Raw genomic sequence first — 20,564 nt, forward strand, 5'->3', positions numbered from 1 at the left:
TCGTCGGGGGTCATAAACCGAGGTCATGACGTGCAGGAGCCTCCCGAGTGGTTGCCTGGCAACAATGACAAGGGCCGATTAACAGTTTTAATTGGTTACTCATATATCCAAATATGAATGCAGTTTAATGACATTAGTGTTTCTGACAGGACTGTTATCTATCTGTGGCACTGAATTGTGGGGGGTTGGCACTAGATGACATCATCGCCTGATATGCATGATTGGTCAAGGTCACATGCTAACGGACGCATAATAATAAATTCTCCCCCTCACATCTGCAGTAATCGAAAGAATATTGCAACATAACCTGAAGAAGAAGTGACACCTTCAAAGTAAAAACGTTTCAAAATAAGTAAGTAAATAATGAACATGCATAAATATGGGGACTTTTAAACAGGTAGCCCAAAATCCTTTTGTGGTGGTCCAAACGGCTGTATGGGAAACACTGATTAGTGTGTAGTTTGCAAACTTCTTGTATCCTGCAGGAAATCGCTGCCTAAGTGCACAAGTTGTGTTCATTGAGGAAAGGGGACAATGAGTCTCAGGAGTCGGAGCGGGTCTTCTAGTACCTGGAGGGTTTCTCCAATAAACCACTGCTGTGGTGTCTTTGAAGCGCCCACTCAATGATGCTTTAATTTATAGGGGTTTCTTAAATTGGTGTTTTATCAGCTTGAATGTAAACTGTCCGATACAAGCAGTCCTGCTTTTTCAAAGCTGGACAGCCAGTTAACATCTAAATGTCCTCCAATAAGATCACAAGGTTGGTCTTTGCTTCTATTTTAGTCATTTACAAAAGGTAAACATTGTAGGCTATAGGCTACTAGGAGCTAGTAGCTACACAAAAGCGAAGCACAGAATAACACACATGCTAGACATATGTAACAAGATTCCTTAGTTGAACAATATTGCTGTCTAAAAAGACACCTTTGTCAATACACACAAGTATCAAATAATTATAGTTACATATTACTTACACATACAAAGTCTCCAAGCCAGAAGCGTTGTAGAACGTATCCAGTAACAAACGCGTCCACAGCATTCAACTTGCTGTGTCAGCAGCTTAACTTAATGAATCATTGTGGCAACCAGGTGTACCCAAAAACAATTACCACTCCACTTCAACTTAAAGGCCTACTGAAACCCACTACTACCGACCACGCAGTCTGATAGTTTATATATCAATGATGAAATCTTAACATTGCAACACATGCCAATACGGCCGGGTTAACTTATAAAGTGCAATTTTAAATTTCCCGCTAAACTTCCGGTTGAAAATGTCTATGTATGATGACGTATGCGCGTGACGTCAATCGTTGAAACGAGAAGTATGCGGACACATTGAATCCTATACAAAAAACTCTGTTTTCATCTCAAAATTCCACAGTATTCTGGACATCTGTGTTGGTGAATCTTTTGCAATTTGTTTAATGAACAATGAAGACTGCAAAGAAGAAAGTTGTAGGTGGGATCGGTGTATTAGCGGCGGACTACAGCAACACAACCAGGAGGACAGATAGCAGACGGGCTAGCCGCCGAACTCACCTTAACTTCCTCCGTCTCGCCGACTGCATCTGTGATCGGGTGAAGTCCTTCGTCGCACCGTCGATCGCTGGAACGCAGGTGAGCACGGGTGTTGATGAGCAGATGAGGGCTGGCTGGCGTATGTGGATAGCTAATGTTTTTAGCATAGCTCTGTGAGGTCCGGTTGCTGAGTTAGCTTCAATGGCGTCGTTAGCAACAGCATTGTTAAGCTTCGCCAGGCTGGAAAGCATTAACCGTGTAGTTACATGTCCATGGTTTAATAGTATTGTTGATCTTCTGTCTATTCTTCCAGTCAGGGATTTATTTATTTTGTTTCTATCTGCATTTGAGCCCAATGCTATCACATTAGCTCAGTAGCTAAAGAGCTTCGCCGATGTATTGTCGTAGAGATAAAAGTCACTGTGAATGTCCATTTCGCGTTCTCGACTCTCATTTTCAAGAGGATATAGTATCCGAGGTGGTTTAAAATACAAATCCGTGATCCACAATAGAAAAAGGAGAGAGTGTGGAATCCAATGAGCCAGCTTGTACCTAAGTTACGGTCAGAGCGAAAAAAGATATGTCTTGCACTGCATTCTAGTCCTTCACTCTAACGTTCCTCATCCACAAATCTTTCATCCTGGCTCAAATTAATGGGATAATCGTCGCTTTCTCGGTCCGAATCGCTCTAGCTGCATTGAAAACAATAGGAAAATGTGAGGAGCCTTTCAACTGTTGACGTCACGCTACTTCCGGTACAGGCAAGGCTTTTTTTATCAGCGACCAAAAGTTGCAACTTTATCGTCGATGTTCTCTACTAAATCCTTTCAGCAAAAATATGGCAATATCGCAAAATGATCAATTATGACACATATAATGGATCTGCTATCCCCGTTTAAGTAAAAAAATGTCATTTCAGTAGGCCTTTAAAGACACTTTATGACCAATTTCACTAATTTCTAACCTCGCCACATATTTTTGCTGATATGGGTTATACTTTTCTACCTACAGCGCTTTGACATTATTTCCACATTCACCCATTTATACACATATTCACACACTGATGGCGGGAGCTGCCATGCAAGGCGCTAACCATGACCCCTCAGGAGCAAGGGTGAAGTGTCTTGCTCAAGGACACAACTGACGTGACGAGGTTGGTAGAAGATGGGGATTGAACCAGGAACCCTCAGGTTGCTGACACGGCCACTCTCCCAACTGCGCCACGCCGTCCCCCAATATATATCAATAGATATCCAATCAATGTCGGTATTGTCTGTAAGCTCCATGGTGTTGTATCAGAAGTGAAAACGTCTCTGCCCATTGCTCCTGTGCATGTTCTACATACTCAGATTTCTTTTTTTTTAAAAAAAGCATCACATGATCACATGAAGATCATAAAAGAAGCATTATGACTTAGATTTTCTGATTCCCAAGCCAATACCCCGCTCGGGTCGTGTGACCGTCTAAGCTGGTTTTATGCCCTCAAGACGTCCAAATCTTTCTCTCTCTCTCTCTCTCTCTCTCACACAGCGGGGGGTTATCAGCAGTCCTGGCAGCAGGACGTCTCGGCGTCTGGTCGCGACAACTTGTCTTACGCCTTTTGTTTCGTTGATTTATTATGCAAGTGTTGAACTATTATCAGAGAGGATGAGGTTTTGGTTTTACCACAAGGAGCTCAAACAAGGTAGGAGGCTTTCATTGATGGCACTATGATATTGTAAATATGGCCCAGAAGTATGAGCAACAACCTAAGATGACGCTCATTTACTGTACGCACATGTACGAGCATCTTGACAGCGTAAGCTGATTTCTTCAAGGGAACCCGGTTTATGTCATTGGGGATTACAAAAAACAGATTTCCCTGGGATAATCAGGATTCCCCAGTATGCGGATAACAGCAACATCTCTGCCATTTGTGCAGGTAACTTAGCTTTTTAAAATCAGCTCTGAACACATGGAGGACCTTTTCTGTGAGACACATACGCTTTCACAGCCAAACCCTCATTGCCCTCGTTCTCACGTGCACTCTTTATTCCATCATGTTCCCTCTGAGACACTCCCACAAGTCAAAGTAGGCCACGACAGCCTGCTTGTCTTCCAATCTCTATTGTCTGTCACTCTTGTTAACCTCCTCCTTTCCTCCGTCTGTCCCCTGAGCGACGGCTTCCTCGCGCCTTTTTCTGATCATTCCCCGTCGCCTCTGCTCAGGTCCTGATACTCCCATCTACGTCATGTCAGCCGTCACCTCCGTTTTCTCTCTCTGCAGAGGCAAGTGAACATGAGGACAAGAGTACTCTGGGGGATGCTTTGCCCCCGCCCTGCAACATGGCCGACGTCCCCACCGAGGCGCCCAATGACCCGACACAGTCCCCGAAAATACTCCCCAATTTGGAGGCGAATGACGAGTTGGGGCCGCTGCCGGACAACTGGGAGATGGCATATACAGAGAAAGGAGAAGTCTACTTCATAGAGTGAGTGTCTCCAAAATGTCCTAAAGCTTTATAGAAGGCAGGTCGCTAACTGGAAGCAGGTGATAATTAGAGAGAGTCAAACGATTAATTGTTTTAATTAAATTATTGTCAGGTTTGAATTTTGATTAATCGTGATTAATTGCAGTAAATTAGTTCATTGCAAACATTTTTAAAGGACCACAATATATTGATGCAAATGGAAATTAGTTGGCAGAATGTCATACAGCAGGGGTCAGCAACCCAAAATGTTGAAAGAGCCATATTGGACAAAAAAAAAAAATCTGTCTGGAGCCGTTAAAAATTAAAAGCCTTCTATAAGGGATATAATGAAGTCAACCCATGATTTAAATAATAATAATTCATATCGCGCTTTTCTATTATTAGATACTCAAAGCGCTCACAGAGAAGGGGGAACCCATCAATTATTCCCACCTGGCGGTGGTAAGCTACATTTGTAGCTACAGCTGCCCTGGGGTAGACTGACGGAAGCGAGGCTGCCAGTTTGCGCCTACCGCCCCTCCGACCACCACCTATCATTCATTCATCATTCATTCACCAGTGTGATTAGCACTGGGGGCAAGGGGGAAGTGTCCTGCCCAAGGATGTCAAGAGGCGGGGAGCGAACCTGCAACCCTCAGGTTTCTGGCACGGCCGCTCTACCCACTACGCCACATATGTCAGAGTCAAGGCCCGCGGGCCATATCCGGCCCGCGAGAAGGTTTTTTACGGCCCTTGGGATGATCTTGATTTATTATTAGAACCGGCCCGCAGACCGCAGATCTTTTTTTTTTTTTTTTTTTTTTTTTTTTTTTTTTTTTAGACCGCAGATCTTTTACACGCACCAAGCGGATGCCGGTCCAAGGTTCCGAAAGGGGGCGAGCGGCCCGCCGGGACGCGCCTGCCGGCCGAAGGGCTGCAGCCCGGCCGTCAGTCGCGGAGCCCGCCGTGCCACGCGCGCCAAGGGGGCGGGCCGAAACCCGGCCCCGAGACTTCTGCTTTGTTTCCCCAAACCGCGCGTCACCGCCGGGCCCGCACCACCGTCGGGCTGCAGCCCGAGCGTCGGTGGCGGAACCCGTCATGTGCCGCGCGCGCCAAGCGGAGCGGGGGGGTCAAGCGGGCCGAAACCCGCAGGCCACCCCCTCACCACGAGGCCCTGAGACTTCTGCGTTTGACCCCTACGCGCGGCCCGTCGGGACGCGCCCGCCGTCAAGCCACGAGGGCCAGCCGTCGGGTCGCGGAGCCCGCCGTGCCACGCGCGCCAAGGGGCGGGCCGAAACCAGCGGGGGGTTTCGGGCACCCAACTCGCCTCCCTCCCACGGAGGGAGGAGGGGGGTTTAATGTGAACATTACTGTGCAATCACATATTTAGAGTTTTTACTCAATTCAAGTTTAAAAGTTAAAGTTTAATATTTGTTTTCACTGCATGTTACTTCTCCTTAAACAAAGTGTTGTTTTTGATTTATAGATTTTTGCACTTTATTTTATTGTATTTCAATTTAATTATATTTTAAAAATATTTCAGTTGAGTGGATGATAGAAAATTGCTATTATTGTTTTTTTCTTTGAAGTAAATTTAGCCCACTTTTGCTAAAATAGAAAATATAGGCTACTGATGGTGCCTTGAATACCGGTTTCTTTCATTTAATGTTCATGTTATGGGGATTTTTATATAAAGGAAATTTGTCTTTTGTGTCTGTTGAAAATTAAAGATTACTGACAGAGCCATAAGAAAATATTGCTTTATTTATCTGATCATATTGGAATATATTTGTTAGGTTTTCAGTAGGTTCAATTAGGTTCACTAGACTATATGCGTCATTTAAAAATTTTTCAATGAACATTCGAACAGTCCGGCCCTCGGCTTGTAGCTAAATTTTTTATTTGGCCCTCCGTCCATTTGACTTTGACACCCCTGCACTACGCCATACCGCCCCTGTCTATATCAGCTATATTAACCTACTATCAAAATGACTATTTGTCGCAGGCTGACACATATCTTCGTTGACAGAAATGTAATATATATTCTACACATTTTTTCAACATTAGAAAACATTAGTAAAACGCAGGCTTCTCAGGGGGTGAGATAACTCCTTTAAATTGCTGTCTGAGAATGGCCAGAGGTATAGATGTGTGTGTCCAAGTTAAAGGGAACAGCAGGCTGTCTTCTTCTAATAGATTTATTACAATCTTTGCAAGCTGGGTTACGTTTGCTGTGGTCCGGAACAACATGTCACACAAACAACTATCAGAAATGCAGCCAATATTACATACAGTTAATGTGTCATGAGACATGCAAATATAAATTAAATACACAGAGGACACAAGTAAAGGAAATTAAATTAGCTTAAATATACCTACAAGTGAGGCATAATGATGCAATATGTACATAAAGCTAGCCTAAATAGCATGTTAGCATCGATTAGCTTGCAGTCATGCACTGACCAAATATGCTTGTTAAGCACTCCAACAAGTCAATAACATCAACAAAGTTGACCTTTTGTGCATTCATGCACAGCATAAAAAGTTTGGTGGACAAAATGAGACAAAGAAGGAGTGGCATAAAATATGTCTTTCTGTGGCAGCGTCGGAGAAAGTTGCACATGTAAACAAACTACGGTGAATTCAAGGACTGCCAAAATTAGTAGGACAAAACGGCGCTTGCCAAATACTCTCATCAGAGAATCATGTTTAATATAAACAGTAGAGATGTCGATGAAGGCTTTAAAATGTAATATCGGAAATTATCGGTATCGTTTTTTTTATTATCGGTATCGTTTTTTTTTGTTTTTTTTAATTATTAAATCAACATAAAAAACACAAGATACACTTACAATTAGTGCACCAACCCAAAAAACCTCCCTCCCCCATTTACACTCATTCACACTCATTCACACAAAAGGGTTGTTTATTTCTGTTATTAATATTCTGGTTCCTACATTTTATATCAATATATATCAATACAGTCTGCAAGGGATACAGTCCGTAAGCACACATGATTGTGCGTGCTGCTGGTCCACTAATAGTACTAACCTTTAACAGTTAATTTTACTCATTTTCATTCATTACTAGTTTCTATGTAACTGTTTTTATATTGTTTTACTTTCTTTTTTATTCAAGAAAATGTTTGTAATTTATTTATCTTATTTTATAATTATTTTTAAAAAAGGACCTTATTTTCACCATACCTGGTTGTCCAAATTAGGCATAATAATGTGTTGATTCCACGACTGTATATATCGGTATCGGTTGATATCGGTATCGGTAATTAAGAGTTGGACAATATCGGAATATCGGATATCGGTAAAAAAGCCATTATCGGACATCCCTAATAAACAGTGGTATTTCTAACAATTAGGAAGGTTTGTGTCATGTTTGTCCTCCAACCATATTAAAACAAATATATATTTTCCCCCCATCTTTTTCTATTTTCATACATTTTTGAAAAAGCTCCAGGGAGCCACTAGGGCGTCGCTAAAGAGCCGCATGCAGCTCTAGAGCCGCTGGTTGCAGAACCCCGTCATACAGGAAAATTTTTTAAAATGTTTTACTTGAATACACGTCATTCATTTGCTCAAAACTTGTTAACAGTATCAGCATGTCCCATCGGGGTGTATTTTGAAGCGAAATTTGTCACAGACCACACTATTTGGAGTCCTAGTCCTCACTTGGGATGAAAATGTTGTTTACATTTTAATCGATACTTCTACTAAATGTTTTGGTTTTTTTTAATATACGTGGTATAACGGTGCCCAAACCAGTACTTCAAAGATAGCCCTCTTTTTTTATGGAATGTTGTAACATTCAAAGTTGAGCAGACTAGTAATTTAAGTACTTCAATAATATAAATTTAATAACTAAGTAATAAGTTCAGAAATAATCAATTAAATCTACAACAAATCGACATAATTATTACAGCAATACAGAACATAAATAATGTGTAAAAAACAATTCGAGCTGCAATGTTTAATACTCTTAATAATTTTGGGTGTTTCTGAATGCAACCTTTCCCGTCGTAACTGTCATTGGTGCATAACGAGGAAGTACTGTGTTGTTGTGGCTACTGGCTTAGCGCGGCGGTGCCTGTGGTGTTATGAGGGCTGCTATTGGCGTGTTAAGGTCGGCAATAAAGTTGAAAAAAGGAGTGTCGGACTCTGTGTGCTTCCGTCGAGACGCTACATTACTTTCCAGACATTATTTGAACAATATCACCTTCGAGCAGTTGTTGCAGGTGGCTGAGTCTGCATTCATTTAGCACCGACGACTTCTTCTTTTTTTGGTTTGGTTACTGCCATCATGTAAATTAGCACCGGGGCCATTATGGATCCGGGTTTAGGTTCACGATCCCTATTCCTCACTTATATTTGCACTGACCTAATCATTGATCGTAAAACAATCCACACCACCTGTCAGGTAACCATCCGTGGTTAAGGTAAAGGACCATGTGAGGACAAATATGTTAATTTAGTGAATAATCTGCAGTCATACACATTTACGTTTTGTGATTAATTGCATGTGTTAACTCGTTAAATTAGACACCACTCGTGATAATTCATTAAAAAGTCATTTTTTAACTGTCAGTGGATGAGAAATTGAAAAGTAAATTATTGCTCGTTCAAGGCTCAATCATTTATTGTCATTATTATCTCTTGGACCACATGGACATGTGTGGTACCGTTTTGTAAATAATTATTTTAAATACATAACACGTTATGTTAACAATTAACTACTGCTTGCAGCAATGAAGCCTTTGCCCACGTGACATCATACATGGCACTCTATTGGCTAATGGTGGCCTAATCACAGAGCACTATTTTCTCTGTCCTGCCAACTGATTGGCTCAACCACATCGATCCTCCTCTTTGCTTCAGCTCCGTATACTGAGTGTTTGGTCTGCCTGTTTTTTGTTTTTTTTTACATTTGTATTTATTTGAATTCCTACAATGTCATCCAAGCATTCTGCGCCTTCTAATGCTTCTGGTACAGAACTTCAGCCTCAGAGGAAGATGCTTACCATTGGAGAAAAGGTGAATCTTCTCAATGCTATGCTAAAAGAAAATAGTTAATCTATGAGTTAGTATCAACTAGCTGCCCTTACAAGATCAATGACTCTTAAGTTCGCTACCCCTAGAAGTAGCAAAATAATATCAGAAGGACGGCAACCGTGTCTTTTACAAAGACTGCACCAACAACTCTCTAAATGTTGTTACTCACTCGGAACAAGACACGTCTGACGTCATCGCCATCGTGCGGCTAAATCTTTAGCGTATCATTTGTGAGTACTAGGGGCGTGGGGAAAAAATTGATTCGAATTTGAATCGCGATTCTCACGTTGTGTGATTCAGAATCGATTTTCATTTTTAAAAATTCTATTGTTTTATTTCTTTTTTTTTTTTTTTTTTTTTAAATAACTATTTTTAATTTTTTTTAATTAATCAATCCAACAAAACAATACACAGCAATACCATAACAATGCAATCCAATTCCAAAACCAAACCCGACCCAGCAACACTCAGAACTGCAATAAACAGAGCAATTGAGAGGAGACACAAACACGACACAGAACAAACCAAAAGTAGTGAAACAAAAATGAATATTATCAACAACAGTATCAATATGAGTTACAATTTCAACATAGCAGTGATTAAAAATCCCTCATTGACATTATCATTAGACATTTATAAAATATTAAAAAAAAGAACAATAGTGTCACAGTGGCTTACACTTGCATCGCATCTCATAAGCTTGACAACACACTGTGTCCAATATTTTCCCAAAGATAAAATAAGTCATATTTTTGGTTCATTTAATAGTTAAAACAAATTTACATTATTGCAATCAGTTGATAAAACATTGTCCTGTACAATTATAAAAGCTTTTTACAAAAATCTACTACTCTGCTTGCATGTCAGCAGACTGGGGTAGATCCTGCTGAAATCCTATGTATTGAATAAATAGAGAATCGTTTTGAATCGGAAAAAAATCGTTTTTGAATCGAGAATCGTATTGAATTGAAAAAAAAATCGATTTTGAATCGAATCGTGACCCTAAGAATCGATATTGAATCGAATCGTGGGACACCCAAAGATTCACAGTGAGTACCAATATTTTATATGCTAAAATTACATGAGTGTGTGTGAAACGTTAATAACAGCATGTGGAGGGTTGCATACAATTCATCATATAACAAATAGCTTAGAGGAAAATTGACCTATCCAGAATGTAACTTCCGCAATATTCAAAGGAACACTATATAGCGCTTCACTTTTTCCACGTGTTGTTATGCTACAGCATTATTCCAAAATGGAATAAATTAATTTTTGTCCTCAAAATTCTACACACAATACACAATAATGACAATGGGTTTTTTTTAGATTTTTTGCAAATGTATAAAAAAAAAAAAAAATTACATGTACATTACATCTGGAAAGTATTTACAGCGTTACACTTTTTCCACATTTTGTTATCTTACAGCATTATTCCAAGATGGAATCAATTTGGTTTTGTCCTCAACATTCTACAGAAAATACCCCATAACAATAATGTGAATGCCTTTTTTTAGAATTTTTAGCAAATGTATTAAAAATTTGAAATTAACAAATCCCATGTAGATAAATGATCACAGCTTTTGCTCTATACCAGGGGTGTCAAACTCAAATACAGAGTGGGCCAAAATTTAAAACTGAACAAAGCCGCGGGCCAAGGTTGAACAAATTAACCTTTTAATAGGGACCCAAACAAGTTTTGCATTGAATATTGAACAAGCAAGGCTTATACAACATATAGTGACATGCAAAATCGAGTTTCAAATAATAATAATTAAAAATTGAATGCCTCTTTTCTATTTGCAGCCTTCTGAGGTAAATATCAACATTAACTTTTTCCACAGGCTAATAAATTTGAAAATAAAATAACAATGAATAAACCAACCATTCGGGACTTTAAACTGCTCAGTTTGCAACACACTGATCTAATCTGATGTGCCCAAGCCAGATACCTGCCATCTTTCCTTGGATGCTAGTTCATTAATGTCGGGGCTCAGGCTTTGAGCTGAGGCAACCTTCATTATCAAACGAAGGTGTTCATCAGTCATTATATCTCGTAGTCCACCCGGACCAGAGTCTTGGGGGCGTGCCTTAAAGGCACTGCCTTTAACGTCCTCTACGAGCTGTCGTCACGTCCGCTTTTCATCCATTCTAACAACGTGCCGGCCCAGTCACAAGATATGTGCGGCTTCTGTACGCACACACAAGTGAATGCAATGCATACTTGATCAACAGCGATACAGGTTACACTGAGGTTAGCCGTATAAACAGCTTTAACACTGTTAGAAATATACGCCACACTGTGAATCCACACCAAACAAGAATGACAAACACATTTTGGGAGAACATCCGCACCGTAACACAACATAAACACAACAGAACAAATACCCAGAACCCTTTGCAGCACTAACTCTTCCGGGATGCTACAAAATACACCCCCGCTAACACACACCCCCCTACTTTATCGATGCACCTTAGGCAGCAATTACAGCCTCAAGTCTTTTTGAAAACGATGCCACAAGCTTGGCACACCTATCTTTGGGCAGTTTGGCCCATTCCTCTTTGCGACACCTCTCACGCTTCATCGGACTGAATGGGAAGCGTCAGTCCCATCCTATCCTATCCTTCAGATAAGGATGCTGGATGCTTGTGACTTTTACATTTTACTACTGAATGAGAAAGTGTCTCCAAGCCTTTGACTGGTACTGTGTATAAATATGTTTTTCTTAGTTGGTATCATTATTTGCCCCCTGCTAATGGGATACAGCAAGCTAATTAAAAGTATCGATCGCCGTTGAGGGTAATTTTTTTTTTTAATCGTGCACTCTCTCTCACAGCATTCCAGACGCTCAATTAACAATTCGCCAACCTTCCCGCCAACCTTCTCTCTCTCTCTCTCTCTTTCTCTTTTGCTCTACTCCAGCGCTCCTTCTCTCTCTCTCTCTCTCTCTCTCTCTCTCTCTCTCGCCCTTTCCTTTACTCACTGAGCTCTGTTTGTTTGTCGTCTACTTCGCAGCCACAACACCAAGACCACGTCGTGGTTGGACCCAAGGCTCGCCAAGAAGGCCAAGCCGCCCGAGGAGTGCAAAGAGGATGGTGAGTGTGTTGGAAGTTGTTGGGTGTTTTTCTCACACTATGTGTACAGCTTGCCTGTCTGATGGATTTATTGATGTTCACTTGCTCGCTTTTGTGCAGTTTGTAGTGCATGGGAGACATTGTGGATGTTGAAGACTTCTCTTTTATGTACTTGCAGTCCAGTTAGATCACTGCGTACAAAGAATTCTTTATCCTCCACGGGAGTGAAGCGGCGTGTCCTTCAGCCGCCCACACATGCACATGCGCACACGCACACAACCACACGTCTCTTTTACCCTTTCTATACGTCAGTAACAGGGACTGGTGGCATTTTTTGTGGTGTGTTCACAAGCACAAGGATAGAGTTTCTCCAGAGCTAAATTTAACAAACTTATCAAGTGCACAGAGGGGTCACAGCGATCTAATTACTGCCAGAGGTTTCTTTGTTGTCCATGTGCTGCTACCAAGGACCCACAGAACACACATGGATTATTAGCTTGACCTCCACCAAGGCCCGACTATCCTAATTCCTATTGGTGCAATTGATAGACACTAAACACGCACACAAACACAAATATACCATTTTTAAGATTGTGTTATCATTGAGAATGAAAGAAAATGTAATCTCTGGGAATGTATACACACATTACTCGTGGAAAATCCTCCTTTTCAAATGTCGTCATCAATACAGTTGGGCTCATAAGTTTACATACCCTGGGAGAATTTATGATTTCCTGGCCATTCTTCAGAGAATATGAATGATAACACAAAAACCTTTTTTCCACTCATGCTTAATGGTTGTGTGAAGCTATTTATTGGCAAACAACTGTGTTTACTCTTTTGAAATCAAAATGACAAAAGAAAGTACCCAAATGACCCTGATCAAAAGTTCAGAAGAAAAATCCACAAATAACTTCAGCTGAATTACAAGACTCTCTGAAAAATTGTGGTGTGGCTGTTTCAAGATGCACAATAAGGAGGCACTTGAAGAAAAATGTGCTGCAAGGTCGAGTGGCCAAAAAGTTAAATTTTGGTCTCATCACTCCAAATTACTTTGTTCCAGAAGTTTTGAGGCTTGTCTCTGTGCTGTTTGGCGTAATGTAAGCGGGATACTTTGTGACATTTCCGCAGAAATTGATTTCTTCTGGCGACTCGACCATGCAGCCCATTTTTCTTCAAGTGCCTCCTTATTGTGCATCTTGAAACAGCCACACCACAATTTTTCAGAGAGTCCTGTATTTCAGCTGAAGTTATTTGTGGATTTTTCTTTGCATCTCGAACAATTTTCCTGGCAGTTGTGGCTGAAATCTTTGCTGGTATACCTGAATCCCTCATTTTCCACTTCTTAATCAGCGTTGGAACACTGCTGATTGACATTCTCAATTCCTTGGATATCTTTTTATACACCTTTCCTGTTTTATGCAGTTCAATTACCTTTTCTCGCAGACCTTTTGACAATTATTTTGCCTTCCCCATGATTAAGAATCCAGAAACATCTGTGCAGCACTGGATGAAAGATGCAATGGTCTGTCAGAAGCCCAGAAACTCACTGAACTTTTATACACACATTAATTACAAACAAACATGTCACAGGTGAGGATTGGAACCTTGATTAGCCATTCAAACCTGTTTGTGTCAACTTTTCTGCATGTTATCAGATCAAAGTCACTGGGGTATGTAAACTTTTGATCAGGGTCATTTGGGTACTTTCTTTTGTCATTTTGATTTAAAAAGAGTAGACAGTTGTTTGCCAATAAATAGCTTCACACAACCATTAAGCAGGAGTGGAAGAAAGGTTTTTGTGTTATCATTCATATTCTTTGAAGAATGGCCAAGAAATCATAAATTCTCCCAGGGTATGTAAACTTATGAGCACGACTGTATTCTTGCAGTATTCTCTGAGAGCGACTGTTGTTGTGCTGGCAGAGGTCTCTCTTCATTGCATCTTAACAGCACCACAATGAAGCGAAACTATTCTTGTCGGGGCATGTGTAACCCTGCTTCCGCCACGACCCGGGATTCAACCTGGGTTCTGCGTCATCTTTGGGCGAGCTACGTCATTTGTGGTCGCAGGAAAAGACGCGGCTTGCCAGCGTAAGTGGATACGTCATCACAACATTTCGGTGAGCAAAGTATTTTTCCGGCGGCCAGATTTTCTCTGCATCACTAATCAGTGCGCAAAAAGTAGGCTATGTTTTATTTATATATACCAGGGGTGCTCACACTTTTTCTGCAGGGGAGCTACTTTTCAATTGATCAAGTCGCGGGGATCTACCTCATTCATATATATAATTTATATTTACTTATTTATGAAATATATGTTTTTGTTAACAAGTTAAAGGTGTTTAATGATAATGCAAGCATGTTTAACACATATAGTTAATATTGTTAATAAATTAAAGGTGTTTAATGATAATACAAGAATGTTTAATACATATAGTTAATATTTTTAACAAGTTAAAGGTGTTTAAAGATAATGCAAGCATGTTTAACACATATAGTTAATATTGTTAACAAGTTAAAGGTGTTTGATGATAATACAAGCATGTTTAACACATATAGTTAATATTGTTAACAAGTTAAAGGTGTTTAAAGATAATACAAGCATGTTTAACACATATAGTTAATATTGTTAACAAGTTAAAGGTGTTTAAAGATAATGCAAGCATGTTTAACACATGTAGATTCCTTTCTTTCATGAAGACAAGAATATAAGTTGGTGTATTACCTGATTATGATGACTTGCATTGATAGGAATCAGACAGTGGTGCTGATAACGTCCGCATTTTCAAATGGAGGAGAAAAAAAGTCCTCCTTTCTGTCCAATACCACATGAAAGTGGTTGGTTTTTGGCATCTTATTTGTCCAGCTTCCGTACTCCTTTGTATACACTTTACAAAAAATACATTGGCGGCAAACTCCTGTTATGAGAGTAGCGTATGTGTGTGTGTGGCCCTTTAATAGGTGACAGCATGTGAGGTGAGTGACGTCAGTGAGTGGGTGGGCGAGAGAAGAGAGGGAGCGGTAGCGTGAGTGCGGGCGGGGACTAGTTTGTTTTGTGTTGGATTGGCTGTGTGCAAGCAATCAATAAAGCAAGATTTGCAACTAATCGCCGGACTCATCATTCACCCTAAAGTCGTCCGCTGTGGAGACCCACTGCCGGGTAAAGTGAAGGGTGTTGCCCCGAGCATACATCGGCCCTGGAGAAGTGTCTCCCCTGTGCTCTTCGACTACGGTCTGGGAGCAGGAAGCAAGAAAGGTGCAACACTCCGTAGCTTGCTAGATTGTGCACGCCAGCTTTCTGAGACTCTTATTTTGATAGCGCAGGCAGGATGAAGCAGAGCTTTTATTGTGCAACTGTGCAGTCGGTCTTTGGAGTTTTGACGACAGGTACGGCGCCAGAGTCTGTTGAAATAAAAAGTGTTTCTCGCCTTCCTGTCGTAATTTTTTCTTAATAATGAGCTGGCAGCAGCCAGCGTCATCTCAGAAGACCCTCGAGGTGCCGTGAAAGTCAATCAAGTGACGAAAGTGACGTCATAGTGAAGATTTATGATCGCTCATTTTTGGGACTATTTTTTTTATGCCTGGCTGGGGATCGACTGACACACCCTCCGGGATCGACCGGTAGATCGCGATCGACGTAATGAGCACCCCTGATATATACAGTACAGGCCAAAAGTTTGGACGCACCTTCTCAGTTCAATGCATTTTCTTTATTTTCATGACTATTTACCTTGTAGATTGTCACTTAAGACATCAAAACTATGACACCTGTGAAGTGAAAACCCTTTCAGGTGACTACCTTTTGAAGCTCATCGGGAGAATGCCCAGAGTGTGCAAAACAGTAATCAGCGCAAAGGGTGGCTATTTTGAAGAAACTAGAATATAAAACATGCTTTCAGTTATTTCACCTTTTTTTGTTAAGTACATAACTCCACATGTGTTCATTCATAGCTTTGATGCCTTCAGTGACAATCTACAATGTAAATAGTCATGAAAACCCATTGAATGAGAAGGTGTGTCCAAACTTTTGGCCTGTACTGTATATACTACGGCTGTCAAACAATTACAATATTTATTGCGATTGATCACATTTTGTTCATAGTTAACTCAAAATTAATCGCGATCAATCGCAGATAGGTATAATTTTTCATCATTAATAAGTGTACCCTAGACAAATCATTTTCGGGGTAAGGCTATCCCAGCTGTAATCTGTGATATTTCTAACTAAATAAATGCTTCTGATATTCTGTACATAACATGTTGTACAAGTTAATGGTCTTCATATTGCTGCATGACAATGTTTTAACCTTCTCTATTAATTATTAAAATGTAATATTGAGCCTGCTAATCATTTTGTAATTGAGGACGCGACCAGAACGCGTTATGAAATCATTTACACAATATTTCAGCCAGCCAGAAACCCCACTCCAGACTCTTTACTTTTGTCGCGCCATGTCCGTAATGAAAAGCGAGCTAACGTCACACTTGCTTCGCGTTTCTGGGAGTTTTTTTCTCCATAAAAGCTTTCAGTGTTATCTTAAATTGTGAAGATCGCTGTCCGCGGGTATATGTCAAATATAGTAAAGTACGTCCACACCGCTCCAGACAACCCCGTCGTCACAATATCGGTTTCGGGAGCACTGTTCTGGTGATTAAATTATGTATTTGTCCGGCCCAATTTTTGGTGCATCATTAGTCAATAGTGCGCAAATAATAAACTATATATAGCCATTCAAACTGTAACTACCTGCTGGTGTTAATGTGTATGTTACTGTATTATGATGGTAATTTTTCCCAAGGTCTGTGAACACACCGTGTCGGCAGAGAATGAACAAGTGTCTAGGAGTGAAGCACGGAGGCAGACGTGTGTGCAAGGAAGAAATAGTTGTTGTTTGTTATCATAAAATTGGCAATAAAAGATAAAAAGAAAGTCAGACTTTGTTTTCTCCTGGACGCTACAATACATTATATTACTTTATTTTGTTAGGTGTGGTGACTAATGTGAAGCCCGTACATTAAGTAGAAATCCTAAATGTAGTTCAACCGGATGAATAGCGTCGCGCTTTTATTTTGAAGCCAGAAAAGTGTGTGATTGGTTTGAGAAAGTGTCTTGACATGTTTTAATGTCGGATCGACTGTTTGCAATAAAAAAAAAAGTTTCCTTTCGACATCCTGCCGACCGTCTTTCATTTCTGTTGAACTTTTATGTCATCTTACTTACTAAATCAGTCACAGTAACAATCTAAATGTATGTTATCACTGCATCTTAAACAGGATCTGAACACGGAAGTGAAGCACCACCCACCATTTTTTCGATGCGCGCAGCAGGCGTTTGCTGCAGGCATGTCGCCTCTTCTCACAGCGAAAAATAGTCCTTTCTTGTCGGGAAAACAACTTGCCATGGCTTTGAACCTGATATTTCCATGAGATAACCAGCCAAGTTCCCACGCTATGACACGCCCCGAGATCCAAAAGTGAAGTGTCCGCGTTACTCGCCCAATAAAAAAAAAATCATGCTGTTATTGAAATGTATAGTTAACACGTTATTATTGCGTTAACTTTCACAGCCCTAATATATACACACACTTTGATTTTGAAGAAATAGCGACTGTTGAAGGACCAGAAATGACGCGTGACGTGCTTACATGTTATGTACTTTGTATAAGTTGTTTAAGTAAGTGAGTTGAAAAATAAAGCTAACGTACGTCCATGCTGATGTCTGCGTCTCCTCTACTTAACAGCCGTGAAAATATTAGAACCCCAATAATATTACACTATATACAGGTATAACCATTCATACATTGTATTACTTTAAAAAAATATATAATGTAAAAAAAACAAACAGATTTTTAAGGCGTGGCGACTTTTATTTTGCTAAGTAGTAGTAGTAGTGACTTTTTTGTTCATTTACAGAATCCCATCAATTTCCTTTGTTTTCATTTTATCGAACTGTTCATGCAAGTAAAATCGAGGCCGCATTGGGGCCTGTGCACGTTTATACTGGAGTATGATAAAGATCACATTTTACTTGTAATCTAAACAGTCAACTGGAAGAAAATCGGATTTTGGTACACTTTGGTCTGCACTGTAAACGTAGTCTATGATTTCAGCATGAACAGAATCACGGACGTAATCGGCCCATAAAGACAGAATCTACTAAGTCACGGATATTTAAGTAATGTGACTGAAATGTTGTCATCTTTAGGGAAGGGAACGTTTGTATGGGGAAATCCTGCTAACGGGGACCATGCACTTCACAAAGACTCACCTCCATGGGGCCAGGCCAGCTGGGGGGCAGCACTCGAGCAGTCAGCCCTGCACCCTTCTTGGGCCTGCACTCTGCCTGCCTCTGGAACAATGTCCAAAATACAGAGCCAAACAGCTCACAAATGACTTCTACTTGTTATCCAAAACCCGTGTGAAAAACAATATGCTAAATTACTACGGCTAATGCTAGCCATTTAGATGATGCTATGCCACGTCTTCAACATCTTTGGTAAATTAATGATAATTTGACAGCTTCTAATACCATAGTTTGGCCACTAGCAGGGGTGCCAAAAACAGGGGGTAAAGGAGACGGATTCTAGGGGCCCAGAGAGGACCCTAATGATGATGAAATTATAATGTTGCCGCTGTGTTGGGGGCCCTTTAAAGATTCTTTTCATGGGACCAAAAATCCCTAGCGGCGCCCCTGGCCACTAGTGTTGAAACAATAACTGATGAATCCTTGTGTGTGCTTTTTTTACTTGAAAGCATGACGCTTTATTTATGAATCTTATTGACCTGTCCTTTTGGACAAGTCCATCCATTTGGTTCATCAACAGTACCATATTTTCCGGGCTATAGAGCGCACCTGTATTCAAGCCACATCCACCAAATTTTATAAGAAAAAAATTGTTTACATATATTAGCCGCATGGGACTATAGGCCGCGGATATATACCGATACGAAAGATTTTGTAAATGTCTATTTACATACCTTACTTGTTTTCAAACGGTACCTGTAACTCTGCAGTAAAACAGCCGATCAAACAAAACAGAAGTCATCGTCATGGACCCACTAACTGCGGAAGCAAGCTCTCCAGTTAGTTAAACAGACTCAATAACTACACGGTGACGTTTTGGTAAATTTAGGAAACTGAAACAATACAAAAAGAATGCCATTGTAAGTTAATGATACTCACACAGACGCTTGTTAGCGTGTTAGCATATTTGCTCATGCTAACGACGCTAGCTTGATTACATCATGATAGCACGTACAAATATGCATAAAAACACGCCTAAAGACATCACACATGGGACGGTTTAGTAAGTATAAACAGTTTTAGTTATATTGTAAAACCTATAAATGTTCCTGGGAATGATTAATGAAAAATCCATATGGACGGCTAGAATACTAAACAGCACTCGAATTGTTTGTTTTATAACTTACAAACGTTGCTTGGAGTGATGAATGAAGAATCCTTTCGAGCAGAACGCTACAGATGGTTTTACTTCCGGTTCAAGACATGAAACAGGAAGTACATTTTCAACCTGCAGCACCTGCAGTGAGCGAACTCGTCTAAAAGATGACGTCATAACACAAACAATACCACACCTTTTCAGTGTCCCTGTCTGTGTTATATGAAAACTATTTGTTGAATACACAACATTATGGCCGTTCGCGGACAAAAAATCCATAAATTAGCCGCACTGTTTTATAAGCTGCAGGGTTCAAAGTGTTGGAAAAAAGTAGCTGCTTATAGTCCAGAAAATATGGTAATTCTCATGTCATAAAACATTTTAAAAAATGGTTTAGGTATTTATTGACTCAAACTTGATGTTTCCATTATAAGTGTGATTGACTTACTGTAACATTGTGTTTGTCTGGACACCCTATCTAGTTTCATCCAGTCCATAAAACCTTTACAAAATCACGTGTTTTAGGTATTTCTCGGCCCAATTTCGAGGCTTCAATTATGAGTCTTTCAGGACTTACTGAAAAAGGGTCGAAAAGCAAATGTGCTGATATGATGAGGATAGTTTAATAAGATGGCTGTTGCCTGCATGGTTCATTATGTGCGAGTGCAATGTGTTTATAATCTGCCGCCTCTGTATATTTGCTATTGATTGCTGGAATAGGTGTGTGTGCGTGTGTGTGTGTGTGTGTATGCTGTGTCAAGACGTGCTGCAGAAACGTGCATTTGGTTGTGCACGCCGGCGGTGTGTGCGCCTTCAAAGCTTTGGCAGCGAAGGCGAAGGCGGCAGTCGACATCACAGACGCCTTGTCGTTACATAACCCGCTTGATATTTCCGTCTTCTTCCCTGCCTGCCTCCGTGCTCCTCACCTCCCATCCATCTCTACATCTGAATCCATCTTTGTCCCACTCCTTCCTTTCCCTTCCCACCTGTCTCCTTTGCTTTTGGCAGACAGGAACAACCAGGACTTGCGTTTTGCACATCTTTACTGTTTG

General features: G+C 40.5%; 1 protein-coding gene across 14 annotated transcripts in view; it reads left to right on the forward strand.

The window, feature by feature from the left end:
- Window positions 1-20,564, forward strand: part of magi2a (membrane associated guanylate kinase, WW and PDZ domain containing 2a) — a 279,647-nt gene that overhangs the window by 214,092 nt on the left and 44,991 nt on the right. For all 14 annotated transcript variants that reach the window (XM_062064732.1, XM_062064733.1, XM_062064743.1 and 11 more), the window contains exons 5-6: window positions 3,788-3,992; window positions 12,051-12,130. In XM_062064732.1, the coding sequence (XP_061920716.1) occupies window positions 3,788-3,992; window positions 12,051-12,130 (285 nt within the window). The remainder of the gene's footprint in view (window positions 1-3,787; window positions 3,993-12,050; window positions 12,131-20,564) is intronic.

This window comes from Entelurus aequoreus, linkage group LG12 (assembly GCF_033978785.1).
Source record: "Entelurus aequoreus isolate RoL-2023_Sb linkage group LG12, RoL_Eaeq_v1.1, whole genome shotgun sequence".
NCBI lineage: Eukaryota > Metazoa > Chordata > Actinopteri > Syngnathiformes > Syngnathidae > Entelurus > Entelurus aequoreus.